This window comes from Arctopsyche grandis, chromosome 13 (assembly GCF_051622035.1).
Source record: "Arctopsyche grandis isolate Sample6627 chromosome 13, ASM5162203v2, whole genome shotgun sequence".
In the NCBI taxonomy this organism is placed as follows: domain Eukaryota; kingdom Metazoa; phylum Arthropoda; class Insecta; order Trichoptera; family Hydropsychidae; genus Arctopsyche; species Arctopsyche grandis.
In genome coordinates, this window is record NC_135367.1 from 1,879,011 (window position 1) to 1,900,091 (window position 21,081).

At 34.8% G+C, this 21,081-nt stretch overlaps 1 protein-coding gene and 1 long non-coding RNA gene across 2 annotated transcripts; one reads left to right on the forward strand and one right to left on the reverse strand.

The window, feature by feature from the left end:
• Positions 1-793: 793 nt before the first annotated feature.
• Naam (Nicotinamide amidase) lies at positions 794-16,310 on the reverse strand. Its single transcript, XM_077444198.1, has 8 exons — positions 16,128-16,310; positions 12,099-12,285; positions 7,806-7,910; positions 4,416-4,550; positions 4,209-4,337; positions 3,974-4,142; positions 2,558-2,700; positions 794-2,490 (listed from the first exon to the last, which is right to left on the reverse strand). Exons 1-8 carry the CDS (start codon positions 16,202-16,204, stop codon positions 2,401-2,403), a joined length of 1,035 nt encoding a protein of 344 aa, XP_077300324.1. The 5' UTR covers positions 16,205-16,310; the 3' UTR covers positions 794-2,400.
• On the forward strand, positions 16,090-19,854 carry LOC143921073 (uncharacterized). The gene is made up of 3 exons (XR_013261390.1): positions 16,090-17,050; positions 19,065-19,111; positions 19,569-19,854. It is a non-coding gene; the product is annotated as an uncharacterized LOC143921073 (long non-coding RNA).
• The last annotated feature ends 1,227 nt before the right edge of the window (positions 19,855-21,081 follow it).

Here is a 21,081-nt window from a genome sequence, read left to right on the forward strand (position 1 = left end):
TGCATGGTAAACGGTACATACTCACTTAATTTGCGCGAGCAGGATACAACAGGAACAAGAGGAACAGGCTTTTCCTCCCGTATTCTGCACGCGCACATTAATACGGGAGGAAAAGCCTGTTCCTCTTGTTCCTGTTGTATCCTGCTCGCGCAAATTAAGTGAGTATGTACCGTTTACCATGCACCCTTTTTTTTATCTTTCGACTTAAGATCTTTCAATTTTCGATCTTTGCCTTCCGATATTTGCGTTTTCGGTAATTTCACATTCCGGCCCGTAAGGTAGACCCGATTTAATGACGGTAGCGATAAGTCATGTTTTTGACTGTTCGCTTACATATTCTTATAGATCTATGAATCAATGCGAGAGAAAGAGACAGCTATATTTTCGTAAGCTATTGTTTTCGTCGCTTTTGGCGCGTGGCTATTGAGTCATGCGGTCACCTGTTGGCCTATGTGCCTTTGCGTGTTGATGCTTTTTTAATACAAAAATAGTCAAAAACATGCTATAGGACTAAAACTTTTTTATGTTAATGTATAAAATGATTAATAAGATATACATTGAACCCATTTGTATTGAGAAAAGATGTATTTTGATTAAAAAATACTGCATTTTGTCCCTGGTTCGGGACACTCGTTCGATCTCGACGCTCCGTCCTTCAAAGGTTAAGCAAAATAAATTTCTCTGAAATGGCTTACCAAATTAAAATGATACAACGATGTCTACCACAGACAAATAAAACATAACAGGTTTAAATCATACAATGTAAAGGTATTGGAATAAAACCAGAAATGTATCGGTGCAAAAATACGATATATTTCTATACTATTCATAATAGCATAGGTGATATTACGCTTAAGTTTACCGTAAAACAATGCTTTCCATTATATAATATAAGTACATACATACCTAAACACTAATAAGGCAACGTTTAAGCTATTTCTATGAAACATTTTCATTTTGCACGTGTACGTAAACACAACCACAAATTTCACAATTAATATACACACATGTATGTATATATGTATATTTTTTATTAAATCTTCAAGGAACTCTATCTACGTTTTGTAAACGTACAAAGTGTAATAGGAAATTGTTTGTATTTATTTACACAGTTACATAATGGGGTTTTCACTCTCGGACAATTCTACTTTATACTAAGTACATTTGTAATTAGCGAGCGCAGTGTCGATATTTGTACTCGGCTGTTGTACTAGAGGCATATAACACTTAATTGCCTAAATAACAATTATATAATATATATATATATTATACATATTAGTATACATATATGAAAATATAACAGCACAAATTTATTCAAACCACTTCAAATTTCTAAATGCCTTACCATTAAACTGTGCAGTTAAATTCAAAATAATAATTGATATACAAATTTAACAACTATATATAGGAAACGAGTCCAACGTCAAGTTATATAGGTATTTCAAAGATCATTTAAATGTAATTCCTCGTTATCCGTAGGGGTGTTTTTTTTTTTGCATTTCTTTTACTTTTGATAAAAGTCTTGATGATTATGTCTCGAGATCATCAATGGTCTGTTTCATGCTATGGTTATGGTTTGATCTAACGTAGTGTTGACATTCGTAGATCATCCGTCAGTTATTAACTGACAAAACATGTGTTTATCTTTGGTATCGATGAAACAATCTGTTATGTCAATTTTTTCAGATATATGTATGTGACTGTCAATCCTGATATATCTTCTGTGCTTTACAATAGACTTCTGAGATCAAATGATGGTACTTTTCGTAATTTGACTTTCTGTGTTCTTAAATTCGCGGATAAAAAACATGCGGATAACGAGAGACTACTGTATTTATAATTCTGAATTTATGTACATTAAAATGAATAAAAACGAATTAAGTATAAAAAGAGTAAAAAAACTTAAAGTAATACTAATACAAGACTATAGAAAATATACTATTATAACATAATATATATGAAAACAATAAAAAAAAATGGAATTTTGCCTTAAAAATTAATGTTTTAACATAAAATGGACGTAGATATACATATTATAGAAATTGACATACAAGCAAAGATCAAATCAATAAAATCTAATACTTTTATTATTTAGTAGCTGCGAACTGATTTATTGTTTCAGCTAAACAAATGCAGATTTCTTGTAAACAATTGATTATTATTAAAAAAATCTATCAAAAATACATGGGCAATTTTAATTTTACGACAAGTTGAAGTAAAATGATTGTATTTAAAAAGTTTCTTATCAAAAGCAAGTAATTGAAACAATTCTACATTGGAATGACGATGATAATAAACTTGGTGCATACAATCCTCCTCTCTGCACTTATCAATTAACCACTGACCAAACTCTACAATCAGCTTCACTATTCAAAACTACTCAAAACATACAAAAAACAACTATTGAGCGGAAACAGCTTTTTTGAGTTCCATTGCCAATTTGTAGCCGAGCTCCGGACGCCTGTCCCGGCCTTCGATCATACCTAAAACCTAAAAAATCAACATCAGATTGATTCTAAACGAACATCCAAAAGTAAATAAAATGGAAAAAGCTTACATCTTCAGAGTTGACAATCACACCGTTGTTGCTGATAACAGTATTCTTAGTTTTCTCTATATCTGCCATATCGACACCTCGGCTGCAATCATCGATCAGAATTGTGCGGTAACCTATCGCCAATGCATCCACTGCTGTTGCTCCTGTAAATTGTTTAAATAAGTAAATTGTTTTCTGTTTATTGATAAGTAACCAATACTTTTATTTTTGAAATGTAAATCAAACTTGCTCAATACGAGCATGGCTGTATTGATCATATTATATTATAAGATCTCAACTAATAAGAGAATACAGATATAATCAAGCATTTTTCTGTACAATTAAATATAATGGCAGTATGGCTCGGTATTTGCGTTTATGTTTAGCACCGAGAGGTTACCGAGTTCGATCCCATGCTAATCTTTAATACTGCTGGTCAGGCTGGTCGTTTTTTATCAGAGTTTGCCAATTTATCTTTCTACCTTTCAATTTGAGGTAGAAGTTGTTTCAATGTATTGCAGTATATAAAACCATGGCAATATTTTTGCGGAACACCTATTCAGGTTCCGTGGAATACCAGTGTTCCGCGGAACATAGTTTGGGAAATCCTGATATATATGATATAGCCAGCAGTATGGCTCGGTGTTTGCGTTTATGTTTAGCACCGAGAGGTTACCGAGTTCGATTCCGTGCTAATCTTTAATACTGCTGGTCAGACTTGGATATTTGTAACTCCAAGTTGATCGTTTTCTATCAGAGTTTGCCAATTTATCTGATTTTCATTGTTGAAACGGTTCCGCCATCAAATTGACAAAAATCATCCTACCCACTGCCACAAATGTCTGAATTTGATTTATGTACAATATGTAAAAAAATATATACAAGTCTAAATCCATAGATGTCTCCATGGATTAATTAATTGTTAATTTTGTGTACTTCAGCCTCTCGAAATACAGCGATTTATGTAATAAAAATGCTGCAATGTTTGTAATTAATTGTCTAGGAAGGCGCTTTGGGGTCTACCTGTTGGTATATCTATGTTAAATAAATAATAAATAATGATGTTTGGACTATACTATTATATTTAAAGTATGTAATACTGAGCTCTACTGTATGTGTTAAGAAAAAAAATAGCATTAATCAAAAATTTCTCATAGATCAAACTAAAATTGTGGAAATAAACAGTAAAATGAACATATTACAGTGAATCTATTTTTTGATATAAAATAAATAACGAATTTCTTGAATAACGAATTGTTCTATGGACACTTTACATGTTTATAACAAGACTTAATCATTATTTAATTCACACACTGCTTGGTTTCAAAATCTAGATCTAGTGGGTTCGATTTAACCAGTTATTGCTAGTATTGCAGTACCATTCGTAGCTGTTTGTAATAAGTATCATATCTAAATACAATTTAAAAAAATATTCACCAACGCAAACATCATAAGCCAATCCACAAATGTAAATATCAGTTGCATTTTTCATACGCAGCTGCGATGATAAGGTCGTATCTGTCATTTTCTTATTATCCCAAAACACTGAATACGAATCCACTTCAGGGTTCGTGCCTTTATACACTTTAATTGCATTGTCAACAATCTGAAAATAAAATGATTTATTAAATTTGCACAATTTGAAGTAAATAATAAATAATTAAACACAAACCTTCAGGTCTTTGTGTAGCTCAGACCCCCAAGAATCTTGAACGCAATGCCTCGGCCAAAGCCTTTGTTTCATAAGCGGAGGTCCGGCAAATGTTACTGTATCGTAAGTTTGAGCCTTGTCTGCAGAAATCTATATAACGAATACATAAATGATAATTACATAGTCAAAGTATTCACTTATTGTATTGTTGAAAGATATTCAACATACGGGACTAGTGTGGTGCAACTCTCTTTGCGGAAGATTATCGATGAAAGAAACATGATCGCTGGGATGCCAATCCAGGGAATAAACCACAGCATCAAATGGGATTGTATCGAGTAATTTGTTTATCGGAGCCACCACCTGTAAAAGTCAGATATTATTTGTATACATATATATTTTATTTTTAATACAAACATACATAATATGTGCCATGTCAGGAATTACCCCGTGGCTACCTAAATGCTTAGATTATTTTTATACATAAGTACTAGCAATTTTTCAAACAAAACAGGATAATAATAAAATAGAGACATCTATGGAAAATCAACAAAAACTCTGACACACAGCAAATATGCAACGAATACATTATGTAGGTAGCATATTATAAGATTCGAGACATATTAAAAAATTTGAGAAGCTAATAGCTCAAATTTTCGAGACGCTAAGGGTCTGACCGCACTATACGACAACCGAACAATCCTTCACTTCACAACAGTACGCGACCAAATATTGTTTGTATGAGACATATCGCACTGCGCGACAGTCGCATGACGTAGAACGACAACTTGCGTTAAAGTTGACTTTTCGACCAACTTTGATGCAAGGTGTCGTTGAGTGGGGGGTTGCCTTGCGACAATTATTCTCCTTCTTCATATTGTGACTTTGAAATAGCATGTAGCCATAATCTATTGGGTTTTCTCGATTGTTCTTCCTCCTCGCATATCAAAGATACTATAATAGCGTCCGTTTCGTCCATTTTGCTCCGAGGTATCGAACGAATGATTGACATAATCTGTCGTTCAAGTGCAGTTTACCTAATATTGTCGCACACTGTTGTGAATTTTCGGATCGCTCGGTTGTCGTATAGTGCGGTCAGACCTTAAGGGGGAGGATACCGATTTATTGGATCCGTCACAACTATTAAGCTATAAAAATCGAAAAACTCTAACAGGAGATGATCTATCTGTGTTAAAAAACCGCAATATCTCACCAGCAGCATATTTGGCCAGGACTTGAACCCACGACCTCTCTACTAGTATGCAATAGCTCTACCAGTCCACTACGCTGTAGGTCACTGGTCGCCACGCGAGCTATATGTATTTGGGCGTAGTTCATTTTTATAGGATTATCCTATTGGCCTTTTTTTCTATAGATGCAGTTTTTATTATAAAATAGAATGTGTATTTAAATAACATAGTAAAATAAATATACAAGTATTAAGTAATGTAATAAAATAAATCAATATGTATATTCGTGTTAAATATTTTAGATAAGATCCATCTTTTCCATAACTATCCGTCTCCTTTGAGAGTATCATTTTTAAATAAAATGAACATCCCTGCTGGCAGAGAAATAATGTCTCACTTAGAGTAAAGAACGGACCAACTTTGTTCGCCGTGCTTTGTTAATTTTTATGATGAACCTTTTTTTATGCTCTCTAGTTTTGTAGTATGCCCTGTTTCCTGGAAAAAGTACGCTTCCGGTATTTAGTTAACGGTAATTTCATACAAAATAGTCTCAATGAATGGGCAGGACAGGTACCAAAATTCTATAAGTATTCATTGCAGTTATTTCCTTTCAAAAGATGCGAGAACAATATCAATTTCTTGACTGACATTCGTCCTTTATCAGTTGAAAAAAAAAAATCATACCCAAAATATAAACTAAGCACAAAAACAGCTCACTTGGCGAACACTGCCGTAGCTATTGGTAATTTTTTTTTTTTTTTTGATTCTTTTGATTTTATAATTTTATAAAAGAGTCTCATAGTCTAATCTTTTTTTTTCATTTAATGATGCATAAAACTATGAAACATTCAATAAGAAATTTGTAAAAGATTATTCTCGGAGAATTTTCTTTTATAATTGTAAAACATATTTTTACATACTACTACAGAGTAGTTTAAAGCATACTAGATTATTGATACCTCGTTAGAACCTTTTAAAATCGCTGAGAGGAACTTAAATCCAGGAATCTAGAGAAGATTCTATACATACATATACGAATTGGTAAAATTATCATTTAAATTACTCTCAACTACATATAAAGTTACCGACTAAATGCATTTAATCCCACTGAACCATTAAATACGGCCTTCATAGAAACCGAAGTTTAAATCTGATGATAAACCATCAGATATTCTGAAAAGAAAATACTCTATTAAGAGGGCTGGACAGCAGCGCCTTGTCCATACAAACGTACTATACTTCTCCCTACCTCAATTATGGCACTAGAGAAATTATTTTTTAATATGCTATGGATATCCACCATTGGGGTGCATCTATCGTTTTATATTTTGATTAATTATTTTTTATAGGAGCTAGGAGCCGCCAAACATTTATAAAATCGCCTCTTTTTTACACCTACGAAAAGAGTCTAGCGTGGTTATTTAACGGTCGATTTAAAAAAAAATACGCCGATAGATGCACAGAAAATATCTTTCTCATACCGATGATGAAATTTTTTTAAAAATTGGTCCAGTTTTGGAGGAGAAAATAGTAGAATACGAAACCTCGATTTTGTCAATTTAAAACACGTTTTATCTGGTCGAAGCGCAACTGTCGCATTCACTCAATATATATATATATATTAATATATATTGTCGCATTCACTCAATATATACATACACTAAATATAAATATCGAAGAAAGGAACGGTAACAAAATTAAGGTTTCGGGTGTACAGCCCTCTTAAGATAACATTCTTTTACAGATTTTACTTTAGCGTTTTACAACACTATGTATGTATGTGTGAATACAGTTTGGTGTTAGAATAAGCTTCGCTAAACGAATTAAGCTCATCTATGTTTTAATCTGACAATATACACAGCAGGTGATTGCATGTTGACCTCAAAATATCAGCCTGTTCCAGGCACAATCACATTCGGCAAACTAAATGAAGTTTACACCACTTCATACATAAACGCTTTTGTTAAAACCGTAACTAAGTAGATTAAATCTTCAATACATGGAGTTGAACAATTTAATGTACTGCTTGCATGACATATGTATACACTATGCATTACATATTGTTATACGAATGATACGATATAGGTATTGAATTTGATGTCAAAGACAAATTGATCTGTTCAACATCTGCAATGTAATGCCTTAATGGCATGCTGGGCAAAAACATGCAACGCGGATTGAAATTTTGCAAGGTCATTAACAAATAGCTCATTCAATGCAAGTTCAAGGTAAATATACCTATTGTTAAACGATTGAATACGTTGGAAATCTCGTTACAATGCATAGGTCGAACACTATTGGTAATTACAATACATTATTTGGAATAAATTGCTCAGAGTTCTTACATTTCCATTACAGACAGAGATATTTATAGTTTCACTTGTGTCAATATCAGGATAAGTAAAAAAAAATCAATATGTATACTTACTTCAAGTCCATTCTGTTGAGCCACGCAGTTGCTTATGTTGAGTGTGCCCGAGATGAAATCATTTTGAACGTCCACAATCAGGAAAACGTTAACGGGACGTACAATCTAAACAAAATATTCATTTATTTATTTATACAGGTATACACCCATTTATTTTATTTTACACTACATCTATGGCCAAACATTATATGTACATTCGTAATTTAGCGTATGCTAAAAGGATCCGCCGTTATAATTGGTTTCGAGGATTATCTCCAGACTTAAGTGCAAGTCGGCTAACAATGAGAGACCCCCGAATGCGGCGGTAACGGCGCTCGGTCGCATTCCCGTGGAGTTATTAGAACTGACAACGCCAAAGCGTGGGACTGCACATCCGAGTACGTGACTTAACAATGGGGAAGTGACCGGACGTCGAAGATGCCCTGAGCGACCTGTCCTTTATAAGGACGTACTTATACCATATAAAGACATTCTGGACGGAGCACTGCCAGTGTGTGTATCTCCTTAATCACCAATAAATGCTGTGAAACGACTTTAGCCTTTTACTTGGATCCTCCACTCACCTCTACGCAACAGTATTATAAGTATTATTCAAGGCCAATTACACGCATCGATTAACAACCATAGAGAATCGATTAACAATCGAATTTTACGAGAAATATTACAGGGTTGCCAATTTGTTGGATTTGTTTCAAGGAAATTAGATATATTGGCAAACTCTGATAGGGAACGATCGACCTTGGAGTCGCATATCGAAGGTCTGGCCAACAACAAAGCCAGGGATAGAACCAGTCAGAACACAATCGAAAGCATTAAACCACTGATCTATGTCTAACTATGTAGTTGTAACGTCAAAACCGTCAAATTTAATTTACCAGAAAACATTATCGACCTTAGAAGCACATATAACCAGGGAATAGTGGTTAGCATATTATCCTCTCGAGCAGAGTGGTCACGGGTTCGAGCCCCACTAGAGTCCCACCGCTGGCCAGACCTTGGTTTGTGACTCCAGGTCGATCGTTTATCAGAGTTTACCAAATTTTCTGATTTTCATTGAAACGGTTCATGTAAAATTGGTATCTCCTTTGCTATCTCTCTTGGTAATCGCAAGCTATTCAGCGTGTTGAGGTTCGCCAGTTTGATTATAAAATGCTGCAAAAATTTCTCCATACATGTCACTGTGGATGTTGTTTGAATTCGTATTGTATAAAATGCTTATGTACATATATTGATTGTATTGTATCTGTTTAAGTGCATTTGTCGCTATGGAGCGATTTGTAAAGGCTGTTCATGTTCTATGAAATAAAATTAAATAACCAAGGTCTGACCAGCGTCACAACCAAGGACTGAATCCGTGACCACACACTTAAAAGCATTACACGGCATCCACTGATCTATGCTGCTGGTTATACATATATATGTAATAATACAATAACATAAATTAAATAATTTTTAATATTTATTTAAATAGTAAAATCCATTTTTCTTTACATATAACAAAGTTCGAGAGTAAATCTTGGAAAATCCGAACATTTTACCCTCTTTATTATTAATGAATATATTTATTAGATCCCTCCAGATGAAACTGTCTTCTGCTGATTTTATTCCTCATTTAATTTAACTTTGTAGTTACGGCAGTAGGAATAAAAAAACCCTACCTTATTATATCCAGAGAATTTCTCCACAACATTTACAATCAAAATGGTTAAGAGAGCATGAAATAAATTACGATTTTCTGAAAAGACCGCATCCACCATACAAATGGCCGTTGTGCGCGTGGCACACTTTGTATGAGAGTTTCTGGCAAAACGGCAACTTTGAATTCTCTTTTGTCGGTCAACACTAATCATAATCGACCCAAATAAACTGTAATTGGTGACTATTGAACTTTTTTTTATAATAAAAAGGAGAAACTATTCTAAAAAAATCCATTTTCTCGTTTTTTCTATAAATCAATTAGTTGGAGAGCACAGGACATTGTTTAAAATCGATAACTTTTTATTTAACGTTTCCTCAATACGATTTAAGGCACAGCACGTACCAGCAACTGCACATAACCAGTGCGAAAAGTATTCTTTGGTACATTTTATATGGACACATTCATGTCTACCGTGGCGTAGACGTCACAGCAAGTAACAACAGCAGCCGACAAAATCTATTAATACTATACAACAGTAAATGTCATCGCAACGAATCAAGCAAAACCTGTTTTATTTGGCCACTGTGGAAACATTCACGCACGACGTGAAGTCATAGTAGCGAGTGCACGCGTACTAACTAAAGTGCATGTGCATATGAATATTTTCAGAAACGTCAGGTTGTGACAATATTGAGGATACGACTCTGTAATATATACATATGTAGGCCGATTTTTCTTTGCACTTGGCCAAAATAAGTCTGAACGTGCTGAAGCGTGCGCTGCTGTTTAGTATGAATAGCAATTGTAACCTTGAGCTGCTGGATAGTATGAATAGACCCTTAGATGTTCCGAACAATATAAATTGCGTATTTAGAGGTTTATAGCAACCATCGTCGTCCAATGGGATTGGTTGAGTGCCAAATTAAATGAAATGGGTCAAAAACGTACTCCTACTGAAGCCTTTCGCAGATTGAGTGTACTTATCTGTCTATGACCTCTTTTGGATCATCCCAACCTTGATTTTTTACCTCTTATATTGTAGAAATAATCTTAATCAGCGACCTTTCTTCAAGCATTCTGATTCGTGTTTCAATCAGCTAATTGATTTTTTTTTTAAATAAGTAAAAACGTAATACATAGTTCAATTTATACGGATTTTTTTATAGTTATGTTACATATTTGACATATCTACATAGTTATCCACTGTGTGAACTATCGCTCTGACTCACTCCATCAGGATATGAAATTGGTCACTGGTCTATAAATGAAATTACATACATGTGTATATGACATTTACTCATTCAATAAATATGTAGGTCTTAATTAAGGTTGGAGCGCACACTCAAAATATCCGAGAAAAGGATTCTGAAGAAGATTATCTTTACTCGAGAAGATTTGTCAGTCTCAGTAGTTGCAAAAAATTCTGAAAAAAGATCTGTGAAAAGCTGGAATTACAGTTGAAACAAGTTCTAATAGAAGCCTGATATATGTATATATGTATGTATGTAGGCTCTCATGGAGGAATCTTAATAAGCGTTGAAACCTTGACCCAATCTTGAATGAGAGGAAGTAACAAGATATCATATGTATGTATATGAGAGCATTTTCGATACAAATTGAGCGCAAATGTAGGGAAACTTACACAAGACAAAAGTTCTACTTCCGGTTGTCAGATTTTGTTGAAATTTTTTTTATTACTTGACATCACTATAAATATTATACACATTAAATATCAAGAAAATAAAATTAATTTAGATGGTCAAAATAAAATAATGAAATATTGTTTAAAAAAAAAACTATTTCCGGTTTACGAATTCTGACCTAAACCTTATCAGCTCTAAGTTAGTACATATAGAATACAAATATAAATTTTCAGCTTAATACATTCGGGGGTGTGAAAAAAATTGTGTGGTCACAGCATTTTTGATTTTTCTAAGAGGAAAAAATCCCACTTCCGGTTTATTAAATTGAATGATTTTTTTTTATTTTTATCACATTGATACGAGGATTATACTTGAATTTTCTCGTGAAGAGCACACATGTTTAAGGGGTCGAAAAAAATAGTGGAAGAAAAATGGAACAAGGGTAAACTGCCACTTCCAGTTGACAGGTGTTCACCAACTTTAATATATAACTTAATATTAAGCTTAAACTTTTAGATATGAAATTTCAGTTCAATAAACCAAAAGGTTTCCGAAAAAAACATAAAAAACCTCGATTCTCTAGAGTAGAAGTACTACTTTTGGCTGAGGTAAAAATATTTCAAAAATATTACGGTATAAGATTTATAATTTTTATTACATGTAAAAAATCTGTCTGGTCCATTGAGCGATTTGGGAGATATTTGTATTCAAAAACTTAAAAAAAGAGGACACCTATAAGGGGAGGTAAAAATTTAAAAAAAATTTACGTCGTATCGATAAGAATTGCAGTAACCGATACTACGGTTCAGTTCGATAGGACGAACGGTATTCAAAAAATCCCCAAAATACACAGACACACATTTTTTTCTAGATCATGATAACGAGATCAGTGATCGATTCTGGGTTCGAATCAGTCAAAATCTCTTTTCGCATGATCACAAAACTTCATCTATTGTTACTACGTACATAGTATATGTACATAGAAGTAAAGATAAAATTGATTTAACTCACCACTTTGATCCAGTGATTCCAGCAAAAGACGAATTCATCGCGGTCAATGTACCCGTCGCCATTTTTGTCAAAAACGGCAAAAATATGGCGTGCCTTATCTTCGTCCAGAGGATAAATGTGGCCTTTATCGTTTCTGAACAAAGCTCTGCATATCAGTCGAAATTCCTCAGGACTCAAACGCTCGTCTCTATACAAAATGTAAACGGATACGAATGAGATTATTTCCATGCGTCATATGTATGTATTACGAAATTGCATAATTGATAAATCGTATCGCAATCGAACAGTTTTCGTATGGAAGAAAAAACTATGGCTATATACATATTCATATATTATATGTGTGAGACTGATAAGTTCACAACTTTATCGAAATAATAATAAAAATATAATGTAGAAACGTGTAGTTAATACTAAACTACCAGACATGTATTGATGGCATGGCGTTATGAACAATATGCCAAGTTTATGTTTCCTCATGCATACTTTATCTCGGTAAATAGATTATTTTGCACATTGCGATCACGCAAACGACAATCTTTGCCACGAAAATCGCGAATACGGATTATCTGGTACTTGAGCTCTCGTTAGTATGATATTGCACGCGGATAAATCTCGATGGATGGAATTTTCGGGTGCCAGATGTTCCATGATCGAGATTTTAGTGACGTGCGCGAGATCGTTTTGTGCGGAATAATCACCGAACCCTTTATCTCACACGGGCTGCAGTTTGTGTAGGTCAGTATTGCGTCAGCAAGCCAGTATTACGTCTGTGGTTAAATAGGGATTTGGCGGTTTTTTATTAATGCATAGTTTTAAGTTGGCATCATTGGGTTACTCACACACAAAGCCATTCAAGAGTACGTGTCCATCACTTTAAAAACCAAGTTGGTTTGGTGTTGGTATTAAATCAAACAAAATCGTGATACCAAATCAAAAAAATCTTAATATAAAAATCAAAAAGATCGTGAAGTTTTATAAAATAAAAACATAGCTATTATGAACGATTGAATCAGGTAGAACATTATATTACAATATTATCAAGTACTTAGATATAATCACAATTTTCAGGAAGCAGATCCAAAAAAACCATAAGCCATATTTTTATTTAATTCAACTACGGCACTGTTATTCCTTGTTATTATCAGGCCCGCCTCGAGGTGTGTCACCGAGACCGCCTGTGTCAAAAATATTTTTTCTGCCTCCCCCCGCTCCTATTTCAATTTTTTTTTAAACAATCAAATAACATTTATTCACTTCGAGGAAAAGGATATTATAAAATTAAATACATTATTGTTATTTATTACAAAATATTTATTAAATTCGAAAAGCGGTTTTTTACGAAAATCTGGACGAAGAATAAAATTCGAAAATTCGAACGACGAGTGATAAAAACTATATTAGTAAAAACTGAGTGGCGTTCAAATATTGTAAGCTTCGAACTAATTCTAAGAATTGTAAACAAAATTTTCGAACACGGTCACTTTTCTCGCATTTTCACTTGAATTTATTGTGAGTACATATTTACATAGGTGCAGAACGTGTTTGTCGATCCGAACCATTGAATGTTTTGTATCGTCTTTTATTATAATATGTAGGCGCAATGATGCATGCGAGAGCAAGTGACCGTGTTCGGTGCAATTTATTTACGACGCACAATTCTTAAAATTAGTTCGAAGCTTCCAACACAATATTTGAACGCCACTCGGATGACGTTTTGTTGGCGAAAACGCACGTGCTGGTCACCCTTGTTGTATGGGTTTACTTCCGAAAATCGTTTCTCAGTACAAAATACAAAAGGCGGACATGATAAGTAGAGGTAGGACCGGAAGCGTGCCATGCATTGTTAATTGTTCGCCGTGCTTTGTTCAATTTTATGAAGAACCTTTTTTTTGCACTCTAGCTTTGTAAGTAAACCCAAAACGCCCTGATCCCCGGAAAAGCACGCTTCCGGTTCTACCTCTAATGATAAGATCCGGCAAAACGTGTAGAAAAGTGTTATTTTTACCATTTTTCGCCTTTTAGATTTTTTTTTCACGTCTAGTAATAATGAAAGGGGACCCAGGATTTTTTTGGTTCGTGGATGGCCGACTCAAGAAATTCGGCTGCCGTGTGATTTGCACAATTCGCACATAGTCGGTGCGGCTCTAGTTGTTATACTTAGCATATCAATGTGTATATTATGCCAAGTATGTAATATTTATAAATAAAATGTGTAAAATAGGAAAAGTAAACGTGGGTTTCCGTACCGTATATTTAAAAAAAAGCATCAAATCAAATCTGTTAACCCTTTGAATGCTGACCAACGCCGATCAGCGTTTTGCCAAAAAGTCCATGGGCCTGAAATACACCAATTGGCGTATTTTTTAGGTTGTATTTTGAGCATGTACAACGTAAACAAGAATACTACCAGATAAGCCTTTCCAGGTAGAATTGAAAAAAAATGCATTCAAAATAAGTCTTAACAATCAGCATGTAACCCTTTGAATGCTGAAAAATTCCGATTGGCGTTTTGCTGACAGGTTCATGGACCTGCAAAACGCCGATAGGCGTTGTATATTGAGCATGTACAAAGTAAACAAATATACTACCTGCCAAACGTTTAAAGGTATCATTTAAAAATGCAAATGAACATGGATCGTGTAATCCATGTCGTTCATTTGTCAACGTTTATAAAGACTGGTTTACACTGAAATTTCTGAATTTATAACCACAGCAGAATTTCCCGATGAAAATCCCTAACTGCCGAGCATTTTAGAGTATGGCTTGGCATGTAGATTGTGAGCATTAAATTTTAACAACAATGAAGAAGATGGAACTAGTTTTGGAAAAATACATTCATTAATATACTTCTTTTGTTTATTTTATATTGTTGCAAGATATATTAGACAGTCTAAGCACACCTTTCCAAATTCGAAATCCTCGGCCGTAGTTATCTAGGGTTTGTTTGGATTAGCTACAATTTTTATACCTGCTTTCTATTGGATTTCTAAATAATTCTAGTTGGAAATGTTAGCGAAATTTTCAGCGTGGCAGGCTTTCAACAGAAAAGACGTCAAAACTTAAAGGGTTAACTGTATTATGGTAATATTTTGAATCTAATCTAATCAATTTTACGGAATCTAATCTGAATCAATTTGTTCAATAAATTGATTCAGCAAATCGAATAGTGATAATTAGTCTTCAGCGCAGGACAGTGCTTTTCCAGGAAAGAAGACAAACTACAAAGCTAGAGATAAAAAAAGGTTGACAATAGAATTGGACAATGGGGCGCAGGGTCGCGCCGGGCTAGTGATAATTAGAGGTAGGATAGTCACAGTGCTATCCATTGTTCGGCAAACCTTAAACAATGCATTTACAACCTTTGAACAATACACGGCCCCCTCAGGCTCCGGTGACTAGTGATAATCAGTTGCGGCTCGTCCATATGGACTGCGGGGCTACAGCCCTCCCAATATAGTACAAATGCATGCTATTTTTGCCTTCCATAAGGGCTGTAGGGCTGCAGACCTCCCAGTATAGTACATACGCATGCTATTTTTGTCTGCATTTGATCACCGGTATGGTCAACGAGCTATTACATCCCGATTAATCTCTGCAGCCCCCCCTCTATGAATTCTCACGAGCCGCCACTGGTGATAATATATAAATCAAATAACTTTTTCCTAAAAAAAATGACACTTAAAATAAGAAGAGGTTAGTAAAAAATAGCGGGAAATGTGCGTACGATTGAAAGTCATACTTGTACAATTTAAATGTCACACTCCCCTTTTATCGCGAAAACACTTCCGATTATTTATCGCTGCAAAAGCAAACAATCCAAGATTAAATGCGCCAAGAGAGTTTATGCACGTGCAAGTTTGATGATAAATCGAAGTTTAGGTTTATCGAAAAGGGTGGTGGCGGTGGTGGTGGTTAATGGCAATAAAAGAGACGTTACGACCGAATTGAAAAATGACAGTTGCGGTGGAAGGGAGGGGGCACCCGGGGTTCCAGTGACGCGTGGGAGAGGGGGTTGGGCGGACGCCTTACCCGTCTTTGTCGAAGGTGTTGAAGCAGGCGTCCATGTCGGACCAGCACGCGTCCGCCTCACCACCCGCCTCGGCCATCACTGAACACCGTCACTGAACGCCGAACGCCGAACACCGAACACCGAACACCGAACACCGAGCACCGAGCCTCAAAGCACACAGCCATGCCTGCCTCCCCTTTCCCACCCCACCCCACCCCACCCCTCCTCATGCTACCTCGCCGCGGGAAAACCCGCACTACCAACTTCACAACGCTTTGTTTATCGTCGATCATATCGATACTAACCAGAGACGTCGCCGCTCAATTTTGCACCTTACAACTCAATGCCACAAGGGTTGTTATCCTTCGAACGCACAATTGCGATTCGAGACTACAATAGCGTTGCGCTATTTCGAATTACGTTCATGCTTATAATTATTTATATTTCGGTCAAATAATAGACATGTTCGGTAGTAATGAAGAAGAAATAAAGAGAGGGTGCAATGCATTTGGACGAATGAATGTTGTTTTTAAATCAAAAATGCCACTCTGTCTGAAGAAAAAGTCTTCGATCAATGCGTTTTTCCAGTGATGGATCATCCAGGCCCAGATCTACATAGGCGGTGGCAAACTGAACATTTGCCCAGTTTGCCCAAAATCAATGTAAACAAATAAAAAATTATAAAACATAAACGTGTCGTGTCGCACATTTTCAACGCTCCGCAGGTACTTAGGATGTTGGGCGACCTTCAATATACATATATTTTTGACGCCCCCTATTTATTATTATTTTATAACACCAAATTTAGTAGGCATTTATATAAAAAATAAAAATTTTATTTAAAATATTAGCATAGGAAGAGGAGTAAGGCAAGGAGACACCATCTCGCCCAAATCATCCAATGCAGTACTTGACTTGGGGGAGTTTTCAGGAACTTGGAATGGTAAACAGTAGGAGTAAAAAATCAACGGTCGCTTCTTGAGTCATCTTCGGTTCGCAGACGATATATGTAGTATTAATAGCTCGCGATCCAGCTGATTTTGGGCGAAAATACACTGAGTGGGACATGTTTTTTTTTTTAGATATTTTTAAACATGCGAAAAAACGCAGCACCCTAGCCCATATATATAAGACACACAGTCCCAATAAGAATAGCCTTATAAGAAATTATTATATTTATAAAAAAAATTGGCTCCCAGGGTGGCAAGAAAGTTGGATCTTGGCCTGGGATTTGATTTGGATTTGAAACTTGGACATTGAACGCCAATATGCTACACAAAGTCCAATTCACTCAAAGAAGTATGAAACGCTGTATGCTCAGCATAACGAGTAAAGAAAGGAAGCGGAACACGTGGGTGAGAATTATGACAATGGTAGTGGACATAGTGGATATAGTAAAGAGATTTAAATGGCAATGGGTGGGTCATGTGGCTAGAATAATGGACGAAAGGTGGACAAAAGAAGTGCTAGAATGGTACCCGAAAGAATGCAAAAAGGTAAATGGAAGACCGCAGGGAAGATGGGTAGATGAAATTAGGAAAATGTGTGTGGTGAGATGGATGAGAATTGCGCAAAATAGAGACGAATGGAGTTAATAAACTACATAAAGTTGTAAAAAAAAAGTAAAGGACTACATAAAGTTGTAAGATTTTCACATAACCTAACGTACATATATATTCATAAGACTGGAATATTAAAAATTGACATGACATTACATTAAAAAGACTAAAATGAAGGGTAACTCCCTACTCAAACTAGAAATATACTTGGATCTTCAAGAGTACAGCCATTATACATCAGTATGTCTAAACCATTTATGAAAACATCATTCGATTCGTGAAGATGCTAATTTGAAATTATAATAATATATATGTATACTAAATTACATAATAAAGCTGTCTCTTTCAACGTCTACTTAAATTTCGATTCTGGATTTAATGCTTTAGGACTTTTCGAACTAAGCATTAATTGAGTCATTTGAATATTGGTTTTCAGCCAAATTAACTGAAAATAAATGTAAATATTGAACTGAATACGCATCGGTTGTACAAAATTTAGAATTTTGACATTCTGTCGTTTTCTCGTATCAAATATTCGTGGACTCGAAATGAATAAACAAATCATGACGCCATAGCTATCCATTTTCGTGGTTGACGTAAAAAATGTGAAAGTACCATCACCAGCGCATGTCAAATGAGGAGTCATTAAGAAAGGAAAGAGATATTAAGATATATGTTTCATTTATCTGTGTTGGCGCTTCAAGGACTTTTTGAGATTGAATTTGAAACAAATGGAATTCTACCTGAAGAAAAAATCAATCGCCCTTTGCCTTTCAGTATTTTAGCATAAATAAGACAATCGAATCACGATAAGCTTTCTCAGACCTATAGAAAGATACTCTGAATAAAACTTGTCTATAATTACCAGACTTAGGCGGCCAGGATGTTTTAGCCCATAAAAAATGGTTCGCTATTGTCAATTACTATTGTCAACCTTTTTTTTGCTCTCTTGCTTTGTAGGATAATAGTAATTGACAATAGTGAACCATTGTTTGTGTGAATTAGAAGTAGAATGCATAGAATTGCTCTAAGCCTCCAAAAATGTTGCTACAAAAACTCTGCGCGGCAGAGTTTGTTCATTGTTTGCTAAACTTCGTCTCTCTCTCTTTTGTCTCTCTTCTGACTTTCCGTCTCTCTTCGATGGCTCGCTTTTAGACGATAATTTTGTTAACAATGACCATTCTATGCATTCTACTTCTATGGTGTTAAAGCATCCTGGCCGCCTAATTCTGATAATTACACCGAGCATCAAAAAAATCACGTTTTTTTACTAATCAGAGCGGATACTAATCAATCTTTACTAAGTTTGACCCACAGAATTCGAATACGACAATATTTTTTGTTGGCTTACTCTCATTTAAATGATGTGGAATTTTAAAAGTATGTTCAATTTTACAGATTTTTGACTTTTGCAGACTTAAATTCAAAATCTAGTATTGCTAAGAGTAAGTATTGAAATCAATAACCAGATGTTTTTTACTACATTAAAATACGTATAATTAATTATCTAGCAATTTTGAAAAGGTTTCTGTTTTTATGAGATTATGTAAAACGTTATCTATTTCAATTATGTAAACTGCAATACAATTTTTAAAAAAAATTTTCACCATATTGATTATTTTACCAAATGATAATCCATATGAGTTCAATATAGGGATTGCAATTTACCGTCAAATTTCATAAACCGGCAAACGGTAAATGATTTTTCCTAATATCGGTATAACGGTATTTACCGGTAATTTGGGAAAAGGCTTTTTCTTGGACTAGATAACCGCTTGTAGTTACTATTCCTAAAAACGTTAGCCTAGATTGAATTGTAAATAATTAAAAATGTATCTCAGGTGAATAATGTCATATAAATGCATAAAAGTAAATTCATAATATTTTTTTAACCTATTGTAGCATAGGCTGCCTAAAGTGCATTTGGAATTGGACAATAGAGACCCCCGGATTAGGCCGAGCGGCATCTCCGCTAGTTCCCAGAATCCGGACGAAAGCGTGAGACTGTGTGTGCCAGAGACCGTGAGACCGTACTTGACTAAACAATAGATATACAAACGGGTCGAGGACGCTACAGTGAGCAACCTGTACTTTAAAAGAAAGTACACTTGGCATGTGTGACTATTCTGGAACGAGCGCTGGCTGCGCGTGGACCTCCTTAATCAGTCAATAAATGCTGTGAAGCGACTTTGGCCTTTCATTTGGATCCTCCGCTCACCCCTACGCAACACTATCATATTTATTTATTTAAAGTTTAGACCATTTGAAATTTTCGATCATAATTATTGAAACAACCGTATGATCACATATGTATATGATGATTTGGTTGTTCTGTGTTGTCAGTGAATTTATCAATTTGAAATAGCCACATTTAAGACTAAAAATATACTGTTACACCAGTATTGCAATCCCTAGTTAGATACATATTATCGGAGCATTAACAAATGACTTGAAAGTGGAGACAAGAAGAATGCTTCATGAATGAAGTATGGTGTCAGATAAACATATGTATTTTTGGAAGCAAATAAAAAAATTGTAATATGATGACTGATGATTCAAGTGCAGCGGAAGGAACGATGATCGCATAGAATAATAATATTTATACGTACATACATACATACATATGCGGTATATATAAAGTTCGTATACATTATTTGCCCCGGTTAAGTAAAAAAATATGCGTACTTTTCTTTGCAGTAGACAAATAAATAAAAAGATGAGCACTGTAGTAGGTTTATATTTTTTTGGCATTGCAGTAAAAAAATGTGGCACGAATTGCGTCATTACAAGGCTTTTCTTATTTTTTTTAGCGAAGACTAGAAAATCAGAAAAAAATTGTACAAAGTTAGGCCAGCGCTGCTCAACAGTCGGTCCGCAAACTTGCCATGTAGCACGCAAGCGTAATTTATATCATAAACTTTAGTAACAAAAAACTAAACGATACCTTACAAAATTAATTTATTGCAGTTTTATTACAATTTCATACACTGTATCAATTTGTCAAACTTTCTAACACTTCTCGTTGACTTTTAGTATTCAATAGTAAATGTTTAAACTTTTTTATGTCTGATGTAGGTACATGATCAAATATTCAAATTACTTGTTTTATAATTGATCATTTTTCTTTGGTATTTCGGGTGCCTTTATTCAATAGTCCTCGCACAAAAAAAAAATCACCACTATTGACAATTATTTATAGGATTTCTAGTATGTTTTTCATGTATGTGTGTGTACGCGTCCGTACCATTCAAATTCGTTTTTGATGACTACACGCCAACAATGACAGCCCTCAAAATCGACAAAAGTTGTCGTATTATTAGCTTCATTCACGTTTGCTATTTCGGAAGCTATTTCATCGCCATTTTGCCAACTTTTCGAGGGGCTGTTTCCTACCACTCATCAATAAAGTTTCACA

Bases quoted from the DNA above. Each gene is read 5' to 3' on its own strand.
- Naam (XM_077444198.1), bottom strand. From the start codon at position 16,204: ATGGCCGAGGCGGGTGGTGAGGCGGACGCGTGCTGGTCCGACATGGAC. The intron at 7,911-12,098 runs GTGAGTTAAATC...TATTTTGTTTAG, and splicing joins GGAATCACTGGATCAAAGTG to ATTGTACGTCCCGTTAACGT. The intron at 4,551-7,805 runs GTAAGTATACAT...TGACTTTTACAG, and splicing joins CTCAACAGAATGGACTTGAA to GTGGTGGCTCCGATAAACAA.